Below are 24,826 nucleotides of genomic sequence, written 5' to 3'. Positions count from 1 at the left end.
CAATCTCGCCCTGGGCCCCAAAAAGCGCCCAAAGCGCCGAGGTTTGGGGCCGGCGGTCGAGGTTTGGTTCCGTGGCCGCGGCTCTGAGCCCAACGGGGAGATTTGGGGACAAACGGGGGCGGTTTGGGGCCAAAGCTGTTGAGTTTCAGAGCAGAAGCCGGCGAGGGTTTGAATTGTAACAGGGAAGATTTGGGACAACTGCTCCAGGGTGGGGTCAGGGGTCGGGGTCCGGGGGAAGGGTTTGGGATTTGGAGATGGGTGGGGACTCGGAGATGTGGGCGGGGCCTCCAACGGCATCATCACCATAACCACCAGCAGCTCCCCAGCCAGAGTAAGAACGTTTGGCGCAGAAATAGACGCCGGAATCCCGGTCCCGGAGGTCGGTCACGGTCAGCGTCACCGAGCTCTGCCCGGCGTCCCTGGAGATCGTCACGCGGCCCTTGGACGCTGGCGGAACACATTCGCTGTTGACGGTGGTTTCGTTGTTGATCCCTGTGACATATTCCAGCCCCATCCAGGGTCTCCGGAGGATCCAGGCCATCCCGTAACTGCCGAAATCGAAGCCGGACCCGCGGCAGAGGAGGCGCAGGGACCTCCCAGGAAGCCGGAGTTTCCCCCCGCGCTCCAGGGTTTGATTTGGGGCCGGCAGTCAGGACTTTGGGTTGACATTTGATCTTTCCCCATCCCCATCTCCCCTTTTTGTTCCCGCAGGGCTCCGGGCGGCCGTGACCCTGCTGGAGTCCGGGGGGGACCTGCAGCCCCCCGGGGGGTCCCTGACTCTGCTCTGCCGCGCCTCCGGCTTCGATTTCGGCAAATTCGACATGGGCTGGATCCGCCAGCGAAGCGGGCAGGGGCTGGAATACGTGGCACACATCACCAGCAGTGGTGGTTACACCAGATACGCGCCATCGGTGCGGGGCCGGGCGACGATCTCCAGGGACAACGGGCAGAGCTCGGTGACGCTGACCATGACCGACCTCCGGGACCAGGATTCCGGCGTCTATTTCTGCGGGAAATCTTACTATACTAATGATGTTGCCTATGCTGCCAACGGTGATGGAGCAGTGCCGGCGTCGCCCCCGTCTCAGTGTCCCCAGCTGTCCCCACAGCCCGGAGCCTTCCCCCAAAGCTCAGCAAAAGCGGCGACATCTTCAACGCTTCGTCGCTGCGGGGCCGGTTCACGATGGCCGAGGACAACGGGCAGAGCTCGGTGACGCTGACCGCGACCGACCTCCGGGACCAGGATTCCGGCGTCTATCTCTGCGCCAAATCTCCTTTCGCTGATAGTGGTTGGGTGGCTTCGGCTTACGGCGCTGAGGAATTCGTCCCCGCCCCCATGGGGTCAAGGGTCACCATTGCAGCAGGTGGGGACAAAGGGGCCAGAGCTGAGCCGGGGGCTGAGGTTTGGAGGGAAGGGCCTGGGGGTGTCAGGACACTTGGAGCGGGAGACGGGAATAACAGCAGCAACATCAACATCACCATAACCATCGTCACGTTGGGCGCAGAGATTGGAGCCGGAATCCTGGTCCCGGAGGTCGGTCACGGTCAGCGTCACCGAGCTCTGCCCGTTGTCCCTGGAGATCGTGAACCGGCCCTGCACCGACGGCGCGTAGCCGGTGCTGCCACCGTTGCTGTTGATCTGTGCGACGAATTCCAGCCCCTTCCTGGGTTTCTGGCGGATCCACAACATTCCAAAACTCCCGAAACTGAACCCGGATCCGCAGCAGAGCAGAGTCAGGGACCCCCCGGGGGGCTGGAGGTCTCCCCCGGACTCCGGCAGGGTCACGGTCAAATTTTTGGCTGATCATTACTACTTTACAGCAGAAAAACTGATATAATAAAAAATTACAATTAATTACTATTTTTCAGTTTAGTTTTTGAGTCCAAGGGTTTGATTTGGTCAGGATCGTGGGTCAGTGGTCGAGCTCTTCCCATTCCCATCTCCCCTTGTTCCCGCACGGCTCCGGGCGGCCGTGACCCTGCTGGAGTCCGGGGGGGACCTGCAGCCCCCCGGGGGGTCCCTGACTCTGCTCTGCCGCGCCTCCGGCTTCGATTTCGGCAGTTATGACATGTTCTGGATCCGCCAGAGCCCCGGGAAGGCGCTGGAATTTGTTGCGAGCATCAATAACAATGGTGGCACCACCAGATACGCGCCGTCGGTGCAGGGCCGGGCGACGATCTCCAGGGACAACGGGCAGAGCTCGGTGACGCTGACCGTGACCGACCTGCGGGACCAGGATTCCGGCGTCTATTTCTGCGCCAAATGTTACACCAGTGGCTGCTATAGCAGTTACGGCACTGCTGCTGGCGGTGTTGGTGACACGGCTCGTGGCCCCCGGCGCCGTCGCTGGGTCCCAGAATCCCCAAATGCCTCCCCCACACCCCAACCCCCAAATCTCGCCCGTTTCCCCCCGGATTTCCGCTCCCCCCGGCTCTGACCCTCGGCCTGAACATCCCCCGGGGGCCGCCCCAAATCTCCACCCCCGGCACCAAACCTCGGCCCCGGGCGCCAAATCCGGAGGGTTGGGCCCAAAAATCGGCGCCGAGGGTCAGGATGCGGGGCCGAGGGTGGAGGTCGGGGGTCAGCGGCGCGGATTTGGGGCGGGAGCGGTTCAGAGCTGGGGACGGGGACGGGGTCAGGGCTGGGGGCTCGGGGGAAGGATTCGGGGACATTCGGGGGCCGGGGGGGACGAGGAGCAGCGGAGCCCCACCCTCCGCTGCCGTCAAAGTTCCTGGCGCAGAAATAGGAGCCGGAATCCTCGTCCGTGAGGTTGCCGATGGTCAGCGTCGCCGAGCTCTGCCCGTTGTCCCTGGCCACGGCGACGCGGCCCCGCAGGGACGGCGCGTGCCACCGGGCGCCGCCGTCGTCGTGGATCCCCGCCACCCACTGCAGGCCCTGCCCGGGGCTCTGGCGCACCCAGAACATCCCGAATTTGCCGAAATCGAAGCCGGAGCCGCGGCAGAGCAGAGTCAGGGACCCCCCGGGGGGCTGCAGGTCCCCCCCGGACTCCAGCAGGGTCACGGCCGCCCGGAGCCCTGCGGGAATAAAAAGGGGAGATGGGGATGAGGCGTCGGATGCGGGCGTGTCCCGGGGTGGGCGTGGCGCTCCGGGTGACACCTGGACACACCTGGCGGGGCCGGCGGGGCCGGGAGGGCGAGGGGCGGGAGGGAGCTGGAGGCCGTGGCCGGGATGTGCTGGGATGTGCCGGGGTCGGGGTCCCGGGGGGTTTGAGGGGTCCATAACGGGCCGTTGGTTGGGCTGTGAACGGAGCCGGGTGAGGCTGAGGTGCGCAATTAATTAAAGAGTGGACCGCGGTTAATTGCAGGGTTCGAGGCACTTTGAGACACCGGAAACCTCGGGTGGAGATTTGAGACTGAGCAGGAAAAGGTTGGGGACGAAAGCCTTGAAATTTTGGGGCCGGGGGAGGAGCCGTGACCCTGCTGGAGCCGGGGGGACCTGCAGCCCGCCGGGGGGTCCCTGACTCTGCTCTGCCGCGGATCCGGCTTCGATTTCGGGAGTTTTGGAATGCAGTGGGTTCGCCAGAGCCCCGGGCAGGGCCTGGAGTGGCTCGCGGGGATCAGCGGCACTTCTGGCTACATCTTCTACGCGCCGTCGGTCAAGGGCCGGTTCACGATCTCCAGGGACAACGGGCAGAGCTCGGTGACGCTGACCATGACCGACCTCCGGGACCAGGATTCTGGAATCTATTTCTGCGCCAAAACGGATTTTACTGGCGGAGCAGACGCTGCGGATCAGGGTCTGGGCTGTGGGGACAGTTGGGGACACGGGGACAGGGGCGGGGCCAAAATTGCCGGAGCCACTGTCAGGAGCAAAAGCCGCACAACAGGAATAAACACCCTTGGCGCAGAAATAGACGCCGGAATCCTGGTCCCGGAGGTCGGTCACGGTCAGCGTCACCGAGCTCTGCCCGTTGTCCCTGGAGATCCTGACCCGGCCCTTGACCCCTGGGGCGTAGCCGATGTTGGCGCCATCGCTGCTGATCCCGGCCACGAACTCCAACCCCTGCCCGGGGCTCTGGCGCATCCAGCCCGTGTTGAAATTCCCGAAATCGAAGCCGGATCCGTGGCAGAGCAGAGTCAGGGACCCCCCGGGGGGCTGCAGGTCCCCCCCGCGCTCCAGCAGGGTCACGGCCGCCCGGAGCCCTGCGGGAACAAAAAGGGGAGATGGGGATGGGGAAAGATCAACCAGTGACCCACAATCCTGATGGAATCAAACCCTTGGACTTAAAAATTAAACTGAAAATTAGTAATTAATTATAACTTTTTATTATATCAGTTTTTCTGCTGTAAAGTAGTAATGATCAGCCAAAAATTTGACCGTGACCCTGCCGGAGTCCGGGGGAGACCTGCAGCCCCCCGGGGGGTCCCTGACTCTGCTCTGCCGCGGATCCGGCTTCAGTTTCGGGAGTTACTCCATGTACTGGGTGCGCCAGAAACCCGGGCAGGCGCTGGAATGGCTCGCGGGGATCTACAGCAGCGGTGGCAGCGCCTACTACGCGCCGTCGGTCAAGGGCCGGTTCACGATCTCCAGGGACAACGGGCAGAGCTCGGTGACGCTGACCATGACCGACCTCCGGGACCAGGATTCCGGCGTCTATTTCTGCGCCAAGGGTGCTGGTTCTGGTTGGGATAATAATGCTGGCTATAATTTTTGCCCCGCCCCTGTCCCCGTGTCCCCAGCCCTCCCTGGCCCCGCCCTGACCCTCTGTCCCACATCTCCTCCCTCGGCGCCGGCGCTGCCCAGCGACCCCAAACCCCGGCCGGGTTCCGGCCCCAAACTCAACTCTTGGCCCCCCAATCTCGCCCTGGGCCCCAAAAAGAGCCCAAAGGGGAGATTTGGGCAAAATGGCGGAGACTGGGGGACGAAGCAGTTGAGTGATGGGGCGGAGCCCGGCAAGGGTTTGGGTCCTTGGTTGGCCCTGGGGCAGCCGGGGCAGATCGGGGGCAAAGGGCCGAGAGCTGGGCCGGGGGCGGAGCTTTGGGGACACCTGGGGACACCTGGGGACAGCGGGGGCCAGAACAATAATGAGCAGCAGGAACCAAATCAGTATTACTACTTTTGGCGCAGAAATAGACGCCGGAATCCTGGTCCCGGAGGTCGGTCGCGGTCAGCGTCACCGAGCTCTGCCCGTTGTCCCTGGAGATCGTCACCCGGCCCCGCACCGACGGTGCGTGCCAGGTGCTGCCATCACTCTTGATCCCCGCGAGCCATTCCAGCCCCTTCCCGGGGCTCTGTCGAACCCACTGCATTCCATAACTGCCGAAATCGAAGCCGGAGGCGCGGCAGATGCAGGTGACGATGCAGGCAGTGGCCCCGCCCCTATCCCAGTGTCCCCAGGTGTCCCCAGGTGTCCCCAGGTGTCCCCAGACCCTTCTCCCAAGCCCCGCCCCTTCCCCCGTTATTGTCCCCCAGTCCCAACCCAGATCTGGTTTTCCCCCAAATCCCAACTGTTGGCACCAAAGCTCCGCTGGCGGCTCCGGGTCTCGCCCGAGCTCCCCAAACCTTTGTGCCAAGGGCCGGGATTTGGGGCAGGTTGGGCTCCATGGCCGTGACTCGGTGCCAGGAGCGGGAATTTGGGGCCAAGGGCTCAGATTTGGGGCCAAAGCAGCCCAAGGTTGAGACAACGGTCAAAAATTGAGTCGAGTGCAAGAAGGAATCATCTGGGGCACGGGGAAAAAGTCAAAACAACAAACAGGAGCCGCAGCGCCCCAACCCGCCCCGTAACCACCACCGTAATTGTAGCCGGGGTCATTTCTGGCGCAGAAATAGACGCCGGAATCCTGGTCCCGGAGGTCGGTCACGGTCAGCGTCACCGAGCTCTGCCCGTCGTCCCTGGAGATTGTCGCCCGGCCCTGCACCGACGCTGAGTACCAGGTGCTGCCATAAATGTTGATCCCTGCGACGTATTCCAGCGCCTTCCCGGGGCTCTGGCGGACCCAGTCCATTGAGAAACTGCCGAAACTGAAGCCGGATCCGCGGCAGAGCAGAGTCAGGGACCCCCCGGGGGGCTGCAGGTCCCCCCCGGACTCCAGCAGGGTCACGGCCGCCCGGAGCCCTGCGGGAACAAGGGGAGATGGGGATGAGGAAAGATCAAATGTCAACCCAAAGTCCTGACTGCCGGCCCCAGATCAAACCCTGGAGCGCGGGGGGACCTGCAGCCCCCCGGGGGGTCCCTGACTCTGCTCTGCCGCGCCTCCGGCTTCGATTTCGGACAATTTGCGATGTTCTGGCTGCGCCAGAGCCCCCGGAGGGGGCTGGAATGGCTCGCGGAGATCAACAGCGCTGGCACCACCTGGTACTCATCGTCGGTCAAGGGCCGGGCGACGATCTCCAGGGACAACGGGCAGAGCTCGGTGACGCTGACCGTGACCGACCTCCGGGACCAGGATTCCGGCGTCTATTTCTGCGCCAGAAATGCTTTTCCTGGTGGTGCCTACGCCGCTGATCGTTTTGGCCGCACGCCCGCGGCCGTGTCCCCAGCTGTCCCCACACCGTCCCCCGGCGGTGCCCCAGGCTGGGCTGGAGGTGACACCGAGTGCTGGGGACAGCTGGGGACACGGCTACGGCCAGAACTAAGAGCAGCATAGGCCACGGCTTCCCAACCACTGCTGGCGGAGGAAGATTTGGCGCAGAAATAGACACCGGAATCCTGGTCCCGGAGGTCGGTCATGGTCAGCGTCACCGAGCTCTGCCCGTTGTCCCTGGAGATCGTGAACCGGCCCTTGACCGACGGCGCGTAGCTGGTGGTGCCACCACTGCTCCTGATCCCCGCGAGCCATTCCAGCGCCTTCCCGCGGCTCTGGCGGATCCAATACAGGGTAGAACTCCCGAAATCGAAGCCGGATCCACGGCAGAGCAGAGTCAGGGACCCCCGGCGGGCTGCAGGTCCCCCCGACTCCAGCAGGGTCACGGCTCCTCCCCCGGCCCCAAAATTTCAAGGCTTTCGTCCCCAACCTTTTCCTGCTCAGTCTCAAATCTCCACCCGCGGTTTCCGGTGTCTCAAAGTGCCTCGAACCCTGCAATTAACCACGGTCCACTCTTTAATTAATTGCGCACCTCAGCCTCACCCGGCTCCGTTCACAGCCCAACCAACGGCCCGTTATGGACCCCTCAAACCCCCCGGGACCCCGGCCCCGGCACATCCCAGCACATCCCGCCCACGGCCTCCAGCTCCCTCCCGCCCCTCGCCCTCCCGGCCCTGCCGGCCCCGCCAGGTGTGTCCAGGTGTCACCCGGAGCGCCACGCCCACCCCGGGACACGCCCGCATCCGACGCCTCATCCCCATCTCCCCTTTTCCTTCCCGCAGGGCTCCGGGCGGCCGTGACCCTGCTGGAGTCCGGGGGTGCCGAGCAGGCCCCGGGGGGGTCCCTGACTCTGCTCTGCCGCGGCTCCGGCTTCGATTTCGGCAAATTCGGGATGTTCTGGGTGCGCCAGAGCCCCGGGCAGGGCCTGCAGTGGGTGGCGGGGATCCACGACGACGGCGGCGCCCGGTGGCACGCGCCGTCCCTGCGGGGCCGCGTCGCCGTGGCCAGGGACAACGGGCAGAGCTCGGCGACGCTGACCATCGGCAACCTCACGGACGAGGATTCCGGCTCCTATTTCTGCGCCAGGAACTTTGACGGCAGCGGAGGGTGGGGCTCCGCTGCTCCTCGTCCCCCCCCGGCCCCCGAATGTCCCCGAATCCTTCCCCCGAGCCCCCAGCCCTGACCCCGCCCCCGTCCCCAGCTCTGAACCGCTCCCGCCCCAAATCCGCGCCGCTGACCCCCGACCTCCACCCTCGGCCCCGCGTCCCGACCCTCGGCGCCGATTTTTGGGCCCAACCCTCCGGATTTGGCGCCCGGGGCCGAGGTTTGGTGCCGGGGCTGGAGATTTGGGGCGGCCCCCGGGGGATGTTCAGGCCGAGGGTCAGAGCCGGGGGGAGCGGAAATCCGGGGGGAAACGGGCGAGATTTGGGGGTTGGGGTGTGGGGGAGGCATTTGGGGATTCTGGGACCTTTGGGGACCCAGCGACGGCGCCGGGGGCCGCGGCAACATTGGCACCGTAACCAACAACGGCCACGCAACAACCACCGGCCCCGGGCCCGGCCTGAGCCCGGCCCAGGGTGGGGACAGAGGGGCGGGGCCAGGGGTGAGCTCTGGGGACACCTGGGGACACCTGGGGACACGGCCCTGGGGGCGGGGACACCACCAGGGACCCAAAAACCAGCAACATAATAAGCAGCAGCACCAGAACTTTTGGCGCAGAAATAGACGCCGGAATCCTGGTCCCGGAGGTTGGTCATGGTCAGCGTCACCGAGCTCTGCCCGTTGTCCCTGGAGATCGTCGCCCGGCCCTGCACCGACGGCGCGTAGTCGGTGTAACGACCACTGCTGCTGATCCCCGCGAGCCATTCCAGCGCCTTCCCGGGGCTCTGGCGGATCCAGAACATGGAGTTACTCCCGAAATCGAAGCCGGAGGCGCGGCAGAGCAGAGTCAGGGACCCCCCGGGGGGCTGGAGGTCGCCCCCGGACTCCAGCAGGGTCACGGCCGCCCGGAGCCCTGCGGGAATAAAAAGGGGAGATGGGGATGAGGCGCCGGATGTGGGCGTGTCCCGGGGTGGGCGTGGCGCTCCGGGTGACACCTGGACCCACCTGGCGGGGCCGGCAGGAGAATGGGTTTCGTTTCCAACCGAACTCTCGACGACGAACAATCCCTCCCAGAGTTTGCGTCACGATTTTGCACAAGGAGGAGGACGGCCCAGGCAGTGGCGCAGACAGAGCCGGCAGCGGCGCGCGGAGGAGCTCCGGCGCTCGGTAGGGGACGCGCAGGGAAGACGCGGCCAGTGGGAATTCAGCACGGCACGGCTCGGCTGTTGGGGGGAAGCCCAGGGAGCAGAACGTTTTGGCTTGGACGGCCTCAACCGCACTCCTGACCCTCGGCCAGAGCAAAGCCACCCGGGACCAGCCGGGCCTGCGCTGAGCCCGGCCGGGAGCGAAGATCCACCTGAGGAAGACGCCGGCCTTCGTCCCGAGGCCCCGGGTCCGTCCCGGCCGGCGGGAGGCGCGGCTGCTCGTTAGGATCCGAAGGGAGAGCGGGCGGGGAACGGGCGGGTGGGGAGGTGGGGGATTGTGGGAGCGCTGTGGATTTGAACCTGGGTGTGTGGGGTCAACGTTTGATTAAACCCGCCTTCGACCCCACCTTGCCCCCAGCCCTCGGTGCCGCTTCCAGCCCAACCTGGGACGCCTGGAAGGGAAAGGCCTGGGGGAAGGGTCAGGGGACAGGTGGGGACAGGTGGGGGCACAGCCAGGGGGGCGGGGCCAAAACCATAAGCAACATTAGCACCACCAGCACCAGCACTGACGTATTTGGTGCAGAAATAGACGCCGGAATCCTGGTCCCGGAGGTCGGTCGCGGTCAGCGTCACCGAGCTCTGCCCGTTGTCCCTGGAGATGGTGAACCGGCCCCGCACCGACGGCGCGTATCTGGTGCTCCTACCACTGCTGGTGATCCCTGCGACGTATTCCAGCCCCTTCCCGGGGCTCTGGCGCATCCACTGCATGGCGTAACTCCCAAAATCGAAGCCGGAGGCGCGGCAGAGCAGAGTCAGGGACCCCCCGGGGGGCTGCAGGTCCCCCCCGCGCTCCCGGGTTTGATTTGGGGCCGGCAGTCGGGATTTTGGGTTGACATTTGATCTTTCCCCATCCCCATCTCCCCTTTTTTGTTCCCGCGGGGCTCCGGGCGGCCGTGACCCTGCTGGAGTCCGGGGGGGACCTGCAGCCCCCCGGGGGGTCCCTGACTCTGCTCTGCCGCGCCTCCGGCTTCAATTTCGGGAGTTACTCAATGCAGTGGATGCGCCAGAGCCCCGGGAAGGGGCTGGAATGGGTCGCAGGGATGACCGGTGGCGGCAGTGCCAAATACGCGCCATCCGTGGACGGCCGGTTCACGATCTCCAGGGACAACGGGCAGAGCTCGGTGACGCTGACCGTGACCGACCTCCGGGACCGGGATTCCGGCGTCTATTTCTGCGCCAAAACTGCGAGTAATGATTTTGGTTGGGCTGCTGTTCTTGGTTACGGTTCTGTCCCCGCCCCCATCCCACTGTCCCCAGGTGTCCCCAGGTGTCCCCAGGTGTCCCCAGAGCCTGCCCCCAAAGCTCAGCCCTGGCCCCGGTCTCTCCCCATTGGCTGCAGCCCGGTCCCAAATTCGCAGCTCCCGGCCCCAAAGCTCCGCTCCTGCCCCGGCCGCGGCCCTTTGGGTTCCTCTTCTTCCCGCCGACGTTTGCCGTTTGCCATTTCCCGCCCCCGTCCTTGTCGCTCACCTTCCTCCGCCCTTCCCGCCGCTGCCAGCGCTGCACACCGGGGGCTGTGCCCTGGGGAGAGAGGAGACCCCAGAGCTGCTCCCTGCTGGGGAGAGGATCAGCAGCCAGGGGAGGCCCAGCTATTCACGCACGAATTAAAATTCCGTTCATTTAACTGAGAATCCCAATACCCATTACCTTGTCCTCTGTCACTCTCAAATGCTTTTCGATCGGTCATTAATTCAGCTCAAAATGTTCGGTTCTGACTTGTAAATCCTTGACTCGGATTCGCTGGAACCCTTTTGGTATGGGTGATTCAACACGCCTTTTATCCGACTGATAAACGGAGGAGTTGCGGAATCCTCCCGTTCCGAGGCGGTGGAAATCTGATCTCGCTCTGCTCGGGTTATCTCCTGCCCCGACCCCAACATTGGACTCGTCCCCTGCGATCCCCGAGAAAACCCCACAGCGCTGCCCCCGCTCCGTGTCTTCGGCTTCTCCTCCCTCCCAAGGGACGGGTGGGCAAAGCTCAACCACAGAAAAAAAAATCCTAAGTTTTGGCCCCAAATTAAAACTCGGGAGTTAAAAACTGAACAGAAAGATGCAGCAGCACCAGCATCACCAGTACCAGCAGCTTTGGCGCAGAAATAGATTCCAGAATCCTGGTCCCGGAGGTCGGTCACGGTCAGCGTCACCGAGCTCTGCCCGTTGTCCCTGGAGATCGTCAAACGACCTTTGACCGATGCCAGGTACGAGGTGTCCTCATCGTTGTCAATACCTGCGACGAATTCCAGCGCCTTCCCGGGGCTCTGGCGCATCCACAACATTCCAAAGCTCCCGAAATCGAAGCCGGATCCGCGGCAGAGCAGAGTCAGGGACGCCCCGGGGGGCTGCAGGTCCACCCGCGCTCCAGGGTTTGATCTGGGGCCGGCAGTCAGGATTTTGGGTTGACATTTGATCTTTCCCCATCCCCATCTCCCCTTTTTATTCCCGCAGGGCTCCGGGCGGCCGTGACCCTGCTGGAGTCCGGGGGGACCTGCAGCCCCCCGGGGGGTCCCTGACTCTGCTCTGCCGCGCCTCCGGGTTCAGTTTCGGGAGTTACGACATGGAGTGGGTTCGCCAGAGCCCCGGGAAGGGGCTGGAATGGGTCGCCAGTATCAGCAGCAGCGGTGGCAGCACCTACTACGCGCCGTCGGTCAAGGGCCGGTTCACGATCTCCAGGGACAACGGGCAGAGCTCGGTGACGCTGACCATGACCGACCTCCGGGACCAGGATTCCGGCGTCTATTTCTGCGCCAAATCTACTGGTACTGGTAGTGCTGATGCTGCTTATGGTGACGGTGCCAGTGGCCGCCCCGCCCCCTTCCCGCTGTCCCCAGGTGTCCCCAGGTGTCCCCGGGTGTCCCCAGGTGTCCCCAGGTGTCCCAGAGCCCGCCCCCAAAGCTCCGCCCCCGGCCCAGCTCTCGGCCCTTTGCCCCAGATCTGCGCCGGCTGCCCCAGGGCTGGACTGCTCGGGCTGCTTTGGCCCCAGACCCCGACCCGGGGCCCGGAGCAGGACCGTCCTCGCCCTGGGCTCAACCTCGTCCCTCCAATCCCAGCCCCTTCCCCCCAGACTCGTCCAGTCCCGGCCCAAATTTCCCCTCTCGGCACTGAGTCACAGCCATGGCCACAAATCTGCCCTGTCAGTGTAACATCGTGACTTTGGGCCGAAAATTTAAATTCTTGCCCCTTCCCCTCAACCTTGGGCCCAAAATCTTCACCCTGTCACGGAAATTCTGGGCGACAAGGGCCCCAAGGGCGGCGCAGAGCTGACAATTGGGGCTGAGGCAGCTGGGGGAGTTCCCGGGCACAGGAGCAGATGGTGGTGGGGCCCCAGGTTTGGTGGTGACAGCGAATCCTCCCCAGCTGGGGCTGAGTGGGAAATCCCCGTGGGGGGCTCCATCCCCCGGCCCAGGGCAGCCACGGAGAGATTGAGCAGGGCTGGGCCCGGCCTGAGCCCGGCCCAGGGTGGGGACAGAGGGGCGGGGCCAGGGGAGGGCTCTGGGGACACCTGGGGACACCTGGGGACACGGCCCTGGGGGTGGAGCAAAACGATGAGCATCTGCCATGCTAGCAAAATAATCAGTATAACTATAACCAGATTTGGCGCAGAAATAGACGCCGGAATCCTGGTCCCGGAGGTCGGTCACGGTCAGCGTCACCGAGCTCTGCCCGTTGTCCCGGGAGATCGTCGCCCGGCCCTTGACAGATGGAGTGTAGAAGGTGTAAGTACCGGTTTTGCTGATCCCTGCGACCCATTCCAGCCCCTTCCCGGGCCCCTGTCGAATCCATTCCATGGCATAACTCCCAAAATCGAAGCCGGAGGCGCGGCAGAGCAGAGTCAGGGACCCCCCGGGGGGCTGCAGGTCCCCCCCGCGCTCCAGCAGGGTCACGGCCGCCCGGAGCCCTGCGGGAACAAAAAGGGGAGATGGGGATGGGAAGAGCTCGACCAGTGACCCAAAGTCCTGACTGCCGGCCCCAAATCAAACCCTGGAGCGCGGGGGGGACCTGCAGCCCCCCGGGGGGTCCCTGACTCTGCTCTGCCGCGGATCCGGGTTTGATGTCATGAAATTCGGGATGGGCTGGATGCGCCAGCGCCATGGGCAGGGGCTGGAGTTTGTGGCAGGGATCAGCCGCAAAAGTGGCAACACCTTCTACGCGCCGTCGGTGCAGGGCCGGTTCACGATTGGCAACGGGCAGAGCTCGGTGACGCTGACCATGACCGACCTCCGGGACCAGGATTCCGGCGTCTATTTCTGCGGGAAATCTTCTGGTAACGGTTGGGGTGTTGCTGGTTTTGGCCCGTCCCCCATCGCCATGTCCCCAGCTGTCCCCACAGCCCAGACCCCTCCCCAGAAGCCCAGACCCTGCCCCAGGCTCTTCCCATTGGCTGCAGCCCGGCCCCAAATTCTCAAGTCCTGCCCCAGCTGGGGCCCTTTGTGCTCCCGAGCTGACCCTGGGCCCTCTGACATCAGCCCCGGCCTGAAACTCGCCCGACTCTCCCCAAATCTCCGCTGCTGGCCCAGAGCAGGCGCCCCCGGCCCCAATGCCCCGGGCCGGCCCCAGGCCCCAGTGTCCCCCCAAAACTCCCCCGGGGCCCGGGGGTCTCGGCCCTCAGGGCAAAGCTGGGAAGGACAAAGGGGAGACTTGGGGTCGGCAGTCGTGGTTTGGGGCCGGCGGGGGAGAACGGGGACCGAGCCGGGCCAAGGGGGGGACGGAAGGACAAGGGCGGGGTCAGGGGGTGGGGTTTGGGGGAAGGGGCGGGGCCTTGGGGACAGGTGGGGACACAGAGATGGGGACAGGACCCAAACCGTGGACAGGAGCAGCATCAGCATGAGCACCACGACCACCAGCGTCTTTGCCGCAGAAATAGACGCCGGAATCCTGGTCCCGGAGGTCGGTCACGGTCAGCGTCACCGAGCTCTGCCCGTTGTCCCTGGAGATCCTGACCCGGCCCCGCACCGACGGCGCGTATCTGGTGCTCCTACCACTGCTGGTGATCCCTGCAACGTATTCCAGCCCCTTCCCGGGGCTCTGGCGGATCCAGAACATTCCGTAACTCCCAAAATCGAAGCCGGATCCGCGGCAGAGCAGAGTCAGGGACCCCCCGGGGGGCTGCAGGTCCCCCCCGGACTCCAGGGTTTGATCTGGGGCCGGCAGTCAGGATTTTGGGTCACTGGTTGATCTGTTCCCATCCCCATCTCCCCTTTTTGTTCCCGCAGGGCTCCGGGCGGCCGTGACCCTGCCGGAGTCCGGGGGGGACCTGCAGCCCCCCGGGGGGTCCCTGACTCTGCTCTGCCGCGGATCCGGCTTCGATTTCGGGAGTAAAGGGATGATGTGGGTCCGCCAGAGCCCCGGGAAGGGGCTGGAATACGTCGCAGGGATCAACAGCGGTGGCACCATCTACTACGCGCCGTCGGTCAAGGGCCGGTTCACGATCTCCAGGGACAACGGGCAGAGCTCGGTGACGCTGACCGTGACCGACCTCCGGGACCAGGATTCCGGCGTCTATTTCTGCGCCAAATCTACTGGTACTGGTAGTGCTGATGCTGCTTATGGTGACGGTGCCAGTGGCTGCCCCGCCCCCTTCCCGCTGTCCCCAGGTGTCCCCAGGTGTCCCCAGGTGTCCCCGGGTGTCCCCAGGTGTCCCCAGGTGTCCCAGAGCCCGCCCCCAAAGCTCCGCCCCCGGCCCAGCTCTCGGCCCTTTGCCCCAGATCTGCGCCGGCTGCTGCAGGGCTGGACTGCTCGGGCTGCTTTGGCCCCAGACCCCGACCCGGGGCCCGGAGCACGACCGGGGTCAATGGGCGGAGCTTTGGCAACAGCCGGGACACGGCCATGAGCGGTGTGGCCGAAAACCACCGGAACCAACCGCGGCACCGTGCACACGATCACCAAGGGCACCGTAACCGTTGTGGCTCTTGGTGCAGAAATAGACGCCGGAATCCTGGTCCCGGGGGTCGGTCACGGTCAGCGTCACCGAGCTCTGCCCGTTGTCCCTGGAGATTGTCACCCGGCCCTGCACCGACAGCGCGTAGTCGGTGACGCCGCCGTTCTCGGTGATACTCGCCACGTATTCCAGCCCCTTCCCAGGTCTCTGTCGTTGCCAGCCCATCCCAAATTTCCCGAAATCGAAGCCGGAGGCGCGGCAGAGCAGAGTCAGGGACCCCCCGGGGGGCTGCAGGTCCCCCCGGATTCCAGCAGGGTCACGGCCGCCCGGAGCCCTGCGGGAACAAGGGGAGATGGGGATGGGAAGAGCTCGACCAGTGACCCAAAGCCATGAGTAAATCAAACCCTTGGAGTAAACCATTAAATTGAAAAAAAAAAAATTAATTATTATCTTTTATTATAATTAGTACTGATTAGCTCACAAATTGACCGTGACCCTGCTGGAGTGCGGGGGGGACCTCCAGCCCCCCGGGGGCTCCCTGCGCCTCCTCTGCCGCGCCTCCGGCTTCAGTTTCGGACAGTTTGCCATGGGCTGGTACCGGCAGAGCCCCGGGAAGGCGCTGGAATGGGTCGCCGGTATCAAGAGCGGTGGCGAAACCTGGTACCCGCCGTCGTTCAAGGGCCGTGCCACCATCGCCCGGGACGACGGGCAGAGCTCGGTGACGCTGACCATGGACAACCTCAAGGCCGAGGACTCCGGCTCCTATTTCTGCGCCAAGGCTTCCTGTGTCGGATGCGATGCTGCCGGTGGTTATATTGACCACGGCCGTGTCGGCCTCAAGAGCCCCGCTCTGCTCCTCCCTCACCGCGGGCTTTCCACCTGTCCCCAAACCCCCGATTTTTGTCCCAAACCTCAGCCCCTGACCATGTGTCCCCATGTGCGCCAAAGGTGACCCTTGACCCCCAATCCCCACCCGGTTCTGCCCCAAAACTCCCTGGGGGCCCGGAGGTCTCGGCCCTCAGGGCAAAGCTGGGAAGGACAAAGGGGAGATTTGGGGTCGGCAGTCGTGGTTTGGGAGAACGGGGACCGAGCCAGGCCAAGGGGGGGACGGAGGGACAAGGGCGGGGTCAGGGGGTGGGGTTTGGGGGAAGGGGCGGAGCCTTGGGGACAGGTGGGGACACAGAGATGGGGACAGGACCCAAACCGTGGACAGGAGCAGCATCAGCATGAGCACCACGACCACCAGTGTCTTTGGCGCAGAAATAGACGCCGGAATCCTGGTCCCGGAGGTCGGTCACGGCCGCCCGGAGCCCCGCGGGAACAAGGGGAGATGGGGATGGGGAAAGATCAACCACTGACCCACGATCCTGACCAAATCAAACCCTCGGACTCAAAAATTAAACTGAAAAATAGTAATTAATTATTAATTCTTATTATAATAGGTTTTTTATGGGGTGAATTAGTAATGATTCGTGTAAAATTTGACCGTGACCCGACTAGAGTGCGGGGGCACCTCCAGCCCCCAGGGGGGGGGTCCCTGCGCCTCCTCTGCCGCGGGTCTGGCTTCGACTTCGGGAAATTCTCGATGTTCTGGATGCGCCAGAGCCCCGGGAAGGGGCTGGAATGGGTCGCCGGGATCAGCAGCGATGGTGGTTACACCGGCTACGCGCCGTCCCTGAAGAGTCGCGTCACGATCTCCAGGGACGACGGGCAGAGCTCGGTGACGCTGACCGTGACCGACCTCCGGGACCAGGATTCCGGCGTCTATCTCTGCGCCAAATCTTCTGATGGTTACTCTCACACTGCTGCTGGTTCTGGTGGCTGGGTCGCTATTTGGGGTGTTGGCCCCACCCCTGTCTCAGTTTTCTGCCTGTGCCCAAACCCGGGATTTTTGTCCCAAACCTCAGCCTGTCACGCTGCTCCTGACCCTTTGTCCCCATTTCCCCCAACGGTGACTGAGCCGAGCCAAGGTTGGGACGGAGGGTCAAGGGTGGGGTCAGGGGGAGGGGCTTGGGGGAAGGGGCGGGGCTTTGGGGACAGGTGGGGATACAGGGATGGGGGGCGGGGCCAAAGCCAGCAGAACCGGCAGCGGCCCCATGAACACGATCAGCATAAGCACCGTAACCGTTGTGGCTCTTGGCGCAGAAATAGACGCCGGAATCCTGGTCCCGGAGGTCGGTCATGGTCAGCGTCACCGAGCTCTGCCCGTTGTCCCTGGATATCCTGAACCGGCCCCGCACCGACGGCGCGTATCCAGTTGTGCCACCACTGCTGATATCTGCGAGCCATTCCAGCCCCTTCCCGGGGCTCTGGCGGATCCAGCCCATCCCAAATTTCCCGAAATCGAACCCGGAGGCGCGGCAGAGGAGGCGGAGTGACCCCCCGGACTCCAGCAGGGTCACGGCCGCCCGGAGCCCTGCGTGAAAATAAAGAGGAGATGGGGATGGGGAAAAGATCAACCACTGACCCACAATCCTGACCAAATCAAACCCTTGGACTCAAAAAATTAAATTGAAAAATGATAAATTAATAAATTTCATTATATTTACGGTTTTGTGTTGTTAATTGGTAATGATTAGCTCACAAAGTGGCCGTGACCCTGCTGGAGCGCGGGGGGGACCTGCAGCCCCCCGGGGGGTCCCTGACTCTGCTCTGCCGCGCCTCCGGCTTCGATTTCCGACAATTTGGGATGGGCTGGTATCGACAGGGCCCCGGGAAGGGGCTGGAATGGCTCGCAGATATCAGCAGTGGTGGCACAACTGGATACGCGCCGTCGGTGCGGGGCCGGTTCACGATCTCCCGGGACAACGGGCAGAGCTCGGTGACGCTGACCATGACCGACCTCCGGGACCAGGATTCCGGCGTCTATTTCTGCGGGAAATCTGTTAATACTGGTGGTCCTGGTGCTACTCATGTTGACAGTGCCCATGGTGGCCCCGCCCCCATCCCGGTGTCCCCAGGTGTCCCAGAGCCCGCCCCCAAAGCTCCGCCCCCGGCCCAGCTCTGGGCCCTTTCCCCCCCGCCCTGCTCTGGCTCAGCCCCAAATCTCCGCTCGGGGCCACACTCGAGGCCCTTGTTCCCCAAAATTTCCCTGAAAGGGAGAAGATTTTGAGCGCAAAGGTGAGGTGAGGCGTCAAGAATTTAAATTTTACGCCAAAATTCCTGATGCGAGGTCAATCCTCAGATCCATGGCTGCATGCCTGTGCTTAGAGGGGAAATTCGGGGCAGAACTGGCCAAGTCTGGGGGGCACTGGTTGGGACTGGGGGGCCAAGGTGGAGCCCTGGGCAAGAGGGCGCCCAGTTATGGGCCAAGGGTTGGGATTTTGGGGAAGGATCTGGGGATTTTGGGGACAGCAGGGATCCCAGCAATGGGGGCTTGGGACCATGGCCAGCATCCGGAAACGCACCCCACCCATCATCCTTTTTGGCGCAGAAATAGACGCCGGAATCCTGGTCCCGGAGGTCGGTCATGGTCAGCGTCACCGAGCTCTGCCCGTTGTCCCTGGAGATCGTGAACCGGCCCCGCACCGACGGCGCGTAGTAGGTGCTGCCACCGCTGTTGATACTCGCGACGTGTTCCAGCCCCTTCCCGGGGCTCTGTTGATACCAGCCCATCCCAAATTGTCCGAAATCGAAGCCGGATCCGCGGCAGAGCAGAGTCAGGGACCCCCCGGGGGGCTGCAGGTCCCCCCCGGACTCCGGCAGGGTCACGGTCAAAATACAGACTAATCACAACTAATGAACAGCATTAAAAATTGGTACAATAAAATTCAATAATTAATTATTATTGTTCACTTTAATTTTTGAGTCCAAGGGTTTGATTTGGTCAGGATTGTGGGTCAGTGGTCGAGCTCTTCCCATCCCCATCTCCCCTTGTTCCCGCGGGGCTCCGGGCGGCCGTGACCACGGACAGTTGTGGGGTCGTGGGTTGGGGTTTGGGCGAGGGGTCTGGGGCACGGGCACGGCTGGGGACAAAGCCACGGGCGCAGGGGCCAAACCAGCGCCGGCGCCAAGACCGTCAGCGTAAGAGCCGTAACCATTGTGACTCCTGGCGCAGAAATAGACGCCGGAATCCCGGTCCCGGAGGTCGGTCATGGTCAGCGTCACCGAGCTCTGCCCGCTGTCCCTGGAGATCGTCACTCGGCCCTGCACCGACGGTGCCAATTCTGACCAGCCGCCATCGCTGTGGATCCTGGCGACGAACTCCAGCCCCTGCCCGGGGCTCTGCCGCATCCACATCATCCCAGATTGTCCGAAATCGAAGCCGGAGCCGCGGCAGAGCAGAGTCAGGGACCCCCCGGGGGGCTGCAGGTCCCGCCCGGACTCCAGCAGGGTCACGGCCGCCCTTGGAGTTAAAAGTTGAATTGAAAAACAATGTTTATTATTCTGTATTTAATAATATATAAATAAATTATTCATTATCAATCAGGTGAAAAATTAAACTCATTCTCCTGCCGGCCCCGCCAGGTGTGTCCAGGTGTCACCCGGAGCGCCACGCCCACCCTGGGACACGCCCTCATCCGACGCCTCATCCCCATCTCCCCTTTTTATTCCCGCAGGGCTCCGGGCGGCCGTGACCCTGCTGGAGTCCGGGGGTGCCGAGCAGGCCCCGGGGGGTCCCTGACTCTGCTCTGCCGCGCCTCCGGCTTCAGTTTCGGCAGTTACGAGATGTACTGGGTGCGCCAGAGCCCCGGGAAGGGGCTGGAATGGCTCGCGGGGATCAGCAGCAGTGGTGGTTACACCTACTACACGCCGTCGGTGCAGGGCCGGTTCAGGATCTCCAGGGACAACGGGCAGAGCTCGGTGACGCTGACCATGACCGACCTCCGGGACCAGGATTCCGGCGTCTATCTCTGCGCCAAAACTGCAGCTGGTTATGGTGCTGGTTGGGGCGCTGCTGCTCCAGGCTATGGTGCTGTCCCTGTCCCCGTGCCCCAGATCCTTCCCGCCGGCCCTCGACCCAATTTCTGACCTCTGTCGCATCCTCGGGCCGCCTTGGCCCCAAATCCCAACCCTGGGCCCCACACTGCCACCGTTCTCCCCCGGCGCCCAACCTCGTCCCTCCAATCCCAGCCCTCGGCCCCCAGACCTGCCCAGTTCTGACCGAAATTTCCGCTCCAGGAACAAATCACAACCACGGACCAAATCTGCCCCGCGGGCCTCACATCAGGAGCTTTGGCCTAAAATGAGAATTCTCGTCCCCTCACCTCAGCCTTGGCTCCAGAACCTCCACAGCTCCAGGGAAATCTTGGGGAACAAGGGCCCCGAGTGTGGCCCCGAGCGGAGATTTGGGGCTGAGCCAGAGCAGGGCGGGGGGAAAGGGCCGAGAGCTGGGCCGGGGGCGGAGCTTTGGGGGCGGGCTCTGGGACACCTGGGGACACCTGGGGACACCTGGGGACACCTGGGGACACCGGGATGGGGCCGGGGCCACTGCCTGCACCGTCACCATAAGCAGCAGCATCATAACTACTGGTGATACATTTGGCGCAGAAATAGACGCCGGAATCCTGGTCCCGGAGGTCGGTCACGGTCAGCGTCACCGAGCTCTGCCCGTTGTCCCTGGAGATCGTGAACCGGCCCCGCACCGACGGCGCGTAGTAGGTGCTGCCACCGCTGTTGATACTCGCGACGTGTTCCAGCCCCTTCCCGGGGCTCTGTTGATACCAGCCCATCCCAAATTGTCCGAAATCGAAGCCGGATCCGCGGCAGAGCAGAGTCAGGGACCCCCCGGGGGGCTGCAGGTCCCCCCCGGACTCCGGCAGGGTCACGGTCAAAATACAGACTAATCACAACTAATGAACAGCATTAAAAATTGGTACAATAAAATTCAATAATTAATTATTATTGTTCACTTTAATTTTTGAGTCCAAGGGTTTGATTTGGTCAGGATTGTGGGTCAGTGGTCGAGCTCTTCCCATCCCCATCTCCCCTTGTTCCCGCGGGGCTCCGGGCGGCCGTGACCACGGACAGTTGTGGGGTCGTGGGTTGGGGTTTGGGCGAGGGGTCTGGGGCACGGGCACGGCTGGGGACAAAGCCACGGGCGCAGGGGCCAAACCAGCGCCGGCGCCAAGACCGTCAGCGTAAGAGCCGTAACCATTGTGACTCCTGGCGCAGAAATAGACGCCGGAATCCCGGTCCCGGAGGTCGGTCATGGTCAGCGTCACCGAGCTCTGCCCGCTGTCCCTGGAGATCGTCACTCGGCCCTGCACCGACGGTGCCAATTCTGACCAGCCGCCATCGCTGTGGATCCTGGCGACGAACTCCAGCCCCTGCCCGGGGCTCTGCCGCATCCACATCATCCCAGATTGTCCGAAATCGAAGCCGGAGCCGCGGCAGAGCAGAGTCAGGGACCCCCCGGGGGGCTGCAGGTCCCGCCCGGACTCCAGCAGGGTCACGGCCGCCCTTGGAGTTAAAAGTTGAATTGAAAAACAATGTTTATTATTCTGTATTTAATAATATATAAATAAATTATTCATTATCAATCAGGTGAAAAATTAAACTCATTCTCCTGCCGGCCCCGCCAGGTGTGTCCAGGTGTCACCCGGAGCGCCACGCCCACCCTGGGACACGCCCTCATCCGACGCCTCATCCCCATCTCCCCTTTTTATTCCCGCAGGGCTCCGGGCGGCCGTGACCCTGCTGGAGTCCGGGGGTGCCGAGCAGGCCCCGGGGGGTCCCTGACTCTGCTCTGCCGCGCCTCCGGCTTCAGTTTCGGCAGTTACGAGATGTACTGGGTGCGCCAGAGCCCCGGGAAGGGGCTGGAATGGCTCGCGGGGATCAGCAGCAGTGGTGGTTACACCTACTACACGCCGTCGGTGCAGGGCCGGTTCAGGATCTCCAGGGACAACGGGCAGAGCTCGGTGACGCTGACCATGACCGACCTCCGGGACCAGGATTCCGGCGTCTATCTCTGCGCCAAAACTGCAGCTGGTTATGGTGCTGGTTGGGGCGCTGCTGCTCCAGGCTATGGTGCTGTCCCTGTCCCCGTGCCCCAGATCCTTCCCGCCGGCCCTCGACCCAATTTCTGACCTCTGTCGCATCCTCGGGCCGCCTTGGCCCCAAATCCCAACCCTGGGCCCCACACTGCCACCGTTCTCCCCCGGCGCCCAACCTCGTCCCTCCAATCCCAGCCCTCGGCCCCCAGACCTGCCCAGTTCTGACCGAAATTTCCGCTCCAGGAACAAATCACAACCACGGACCAAATCTGCCCCGCGGGCCTCACATCAGGAGCTTTGGCCTAAAATGAGAATTCTCGTCCCCTCACCTCAGCCTTGGCTCCAGAACCTCCACAGCTCCAGGGAAATCTTGGGGAACAAGGGCCCCGAGTGTGGCCCCGAGCGGAGATTTGGGGCTGAGCCAGAGCAGGGCGGGGGGAAAGGGCCGAGAGCTGGGCCGGGGGCGGAGCTTTGGGGGCGGGCTCTGGGACACCTGGGGACACCTGGGGACACCTGGGGACACCTGGGGACACCGGGATGGGGCCGGGGCCACTGCCTGCACCGTCACCATAAGCAGCAGCATCATAACTACTGGTGATACATTTGGCGCAGAAATAGACGCCGGAATCCTGGTCCCGGAGGTCGGTCACGGTCAGCGTCACCGAGCTCTGCCCGTTGTCCCTGGAGATCGTGAACCGGCCCCCGCACCGACGGCGCGTAGCCGGTGCTGCCACCGCTGCTGATACTCGCAATGTATTCCAGAGTCTGTCCTGGTCTCTGGCGGATCCAGAACATTCCAAAGCTCCCGAAATCGAAGCCGGAGGCGCGGCAGAGCAGAGTCAGGGACCCCCCGGGGGGCTGGAGGTCGCCCCCGGACTCCGGCAGGGTCGCGCTCAAATTTTTGGCTGATCATTACTTATTAACAGCATCAAAAATGTATTATAATAAGAATTAATAATTAAGTATCATTTTTCAATTCAATTTTTGAGTCCAAGGGTTTGATTTGGTCAGGACTTTGGGTTGACATTTGATCTTTCCCCATCCCCATCTCCCCTTTTTATTCCCCGCAGGGCTCCGGGCGGCCGTGACCCTGCTGGAGTCCGGGGGGGACCTGCAGCCCCCCGGGGGGTCCCTGACTCTGCTCTGCCGCGCCTCCGGCTTCGATTTCGGACAATTTGGGATGATGTGGATGCGGCAGGCACTGGGGAAGGGGCTGGAGTGCGTCGCGGGCATTGACAGTGATGGCGACACCGGCTACGCGCCATCGTTGGAGGGCCGGGGTGACGATCTCCAGGGACAACGGGCAGAGCTCGGTGACGCTGACCGTGACCGACCTCCGGGACCAGGATTCCGGCGTCTATTTCTGCGCCAAATCTATTTTTGGTAACACCGTTTGGGGTCCTGCTGCCTATGCTGTGCCTGCTGTTACCTCCGGCCCCACGGCCGTGTCCCCAGCTGTCCCCAGCTGTCCCCAGCCCCTGTGGCTCAGGTCACGCCCAGCTCTGCGCTCAGGGTGAAGCTGCTGCCTCCCTCGGGATGCCGAATCGCCGTTCCCGACCCCGCGGGTGGGACGCGGGGACACCCCGAACCCGGGAGGAGCCGCGGGTTCAAAATCCCCTTTAAAATAAACCTGTTTCCAAACCGGCCGGCGTAAAAACTCCCAGCGGCGCTCCAGGAACAGTTTTGTCCCAGCTCCATCTCTGTTCAGGGAAACCGGATTGTGCACAGTCGGCAGCTCAGCGGGCCCCAGAAATCGTGAGCCAACGCAGGTTTTGGGTCCGGAGACCGAAAAGTTTGCGTTCCAATTTCTCCCTTCCAAAGCGCCTTAAATGCTCTTCAGCCAATCACCTTTCGCTAAAGCTCGCGGGCAATTGTCCTCACCGGCCGATTGCAGCACACCTGGTCCAAACAACGTTCGGCTGTCTGCGTGTTTTTCTCTTGGCAACACACAATTAACAACACCCTAATTAGGCCGAAGACCTTCGGCCATCCCGTCAGGCATTTATTTCCTGCAGTGCTGGGATTCATCCGACCCAAACCCGGAAGCTCCGCCTTTGTTTCCCGCGTCCTCCTGCGTCTTTTCTGGTCTCAAACCGTTTCAGTTTCAGCACATTCTGAGTTCGCAGATTTTCGGTTTCAGGCCGGCTTGTTCAGCTGCTCAAAACCCTTCTCGCTTTGAGCGTTTCCCCCGCAGTGACCGTTTCTCCAAAGCCTCGGCGGCTCCGGCCCCGAATCTGCTCTTTGAACTCGGCCCCAAAGGTCAGCGCTGGGCCCGGGGCCGGGACACGGGGTCAGGGGTCAGCACTGGGGTCAGGGGTCAGATTTGGGGAAGGCTCCGGGCCTTGGGGACACCTGGGGACCCAATGGTGTGAGTTCGGCAAAGCCATGACAAACTAACACCAGAAAGAGCACGAGTACTGTCGGCAGATTTGGCGCAGAGATAGACGCCGGAATCCTGGTCCCGGAGGTCGGTCACGGTCAGCGTCACCGAGCTCTGCCCGTCGTCCCTGGAGATCGTCAAACGACCTTCGACCGATGCCAGGTACGAGGTGTCCTCATCGTTGTCAATACCTGCGACGAATTCCAGCGCCTTCCCGGGGCTCTGGCGCATCCACAACATTCCAAAGCTCCCGAAATCGAAGCCGGAGGCGCGGCAGAGCAGAGTCAGGGACCCCCCGGGGGGCTGCAGGTCCCCCCCGGACTCCAGCAGGGTCACGGCCGCCCAGAGCCCCGCGGGAACAAAAAGGGGAGATGGGGATGTGGGGTCGGATCCGGGTGTGTCCCGGGGTGGGCGTGGCGCTCTGGAGGTGTTGGGACACACCTGGCGGGGCCAGCAGGAGAATGAGTTTAATTTTATACCTGATTGATAATGATTAATTTATTTATATGTTATTAAATACTAAATAATAAATATTGTTTTTCAATTCAACTTTTAATACCAAGGGCGGCCATGACCCTGCTGGAGCGCGGGGGGGACCTGCAGCCCCCCGGGGGGTCCCTGACTCTGCTCTGCCGCGGATCCGGCTTCGATTTCGGGAGTTTTGGAATGTTCTGGATCCGCCAGAGACCAGGAAAGGCGCTGGAATTCGTTGCTAGCATCGACAACAGCGGTGGCGGCACCATCTACTACGCGCCGTCGGTGCAGGGCCGGTTCACGATCTCCCGGG

At 63.2% G+C, this 24,826-nt stretch overlaps 2 gene segments (V, D, J or C); one reads left to right on the top strand and one right to left on the bottom strand.

Annotated features, from left to right (window-relative positions):
• Positions 1-713: 713 nt before the first annotated feature.
• Positions 714-1,818, top strand: LOC136305664 (Ig heavy chain V region 6.96-like; the record flags this gene model as incomplete). The annotated part of the segment is given in 1 exon segment: positions 714-1,818. A coding segment is annotated over 1 exon segment (501 nt), but the record flags the coding sequence as incomplete, so codon positions are not given.
• Positions 1,819-6,937: 5,119 nt separating this feature from the next.
• Positions 6,938-24,499, bottom strand: LOC136305663 (Ig heavy chain V region 6.96-like; the record flags this gene model as incomplete). The annotated part of the segment is given in 3 exon segments: positions 6,938-7,038; positions 8,249-8,560; positions 24,481-24,499. Coding segments are annotated over 3 exon segments (348 nt in total), but the record flags the coding sequence as incomplete, so codon positions are not given.
• Positions 24,500-24,826: the final 327 nt, after the last annotated feature.

The sequence above is a fragment of the Chamaea fasciata genome, unplaced genomic scaffold (genome assembly GCF_029207755.1).
Source record: "Chamaea fasciata isolate MVZ Bird 193981 ecotype frontalis unplaced genomic scaffold, bChaFas1.0.hap1 SCAF_559, whole genome shotgun sequence".
Taxonomy (NCBI): Eukaryota; Metazoa; Chordata; class Aves; order Passeriformes; family Sylviidae; genus Chamaea; species Chamaea fasciata.
Note: the sequence above shows the minus strand (reverse complement) of the source record. Positions and strands in the feature narration are given on the sequence as shown.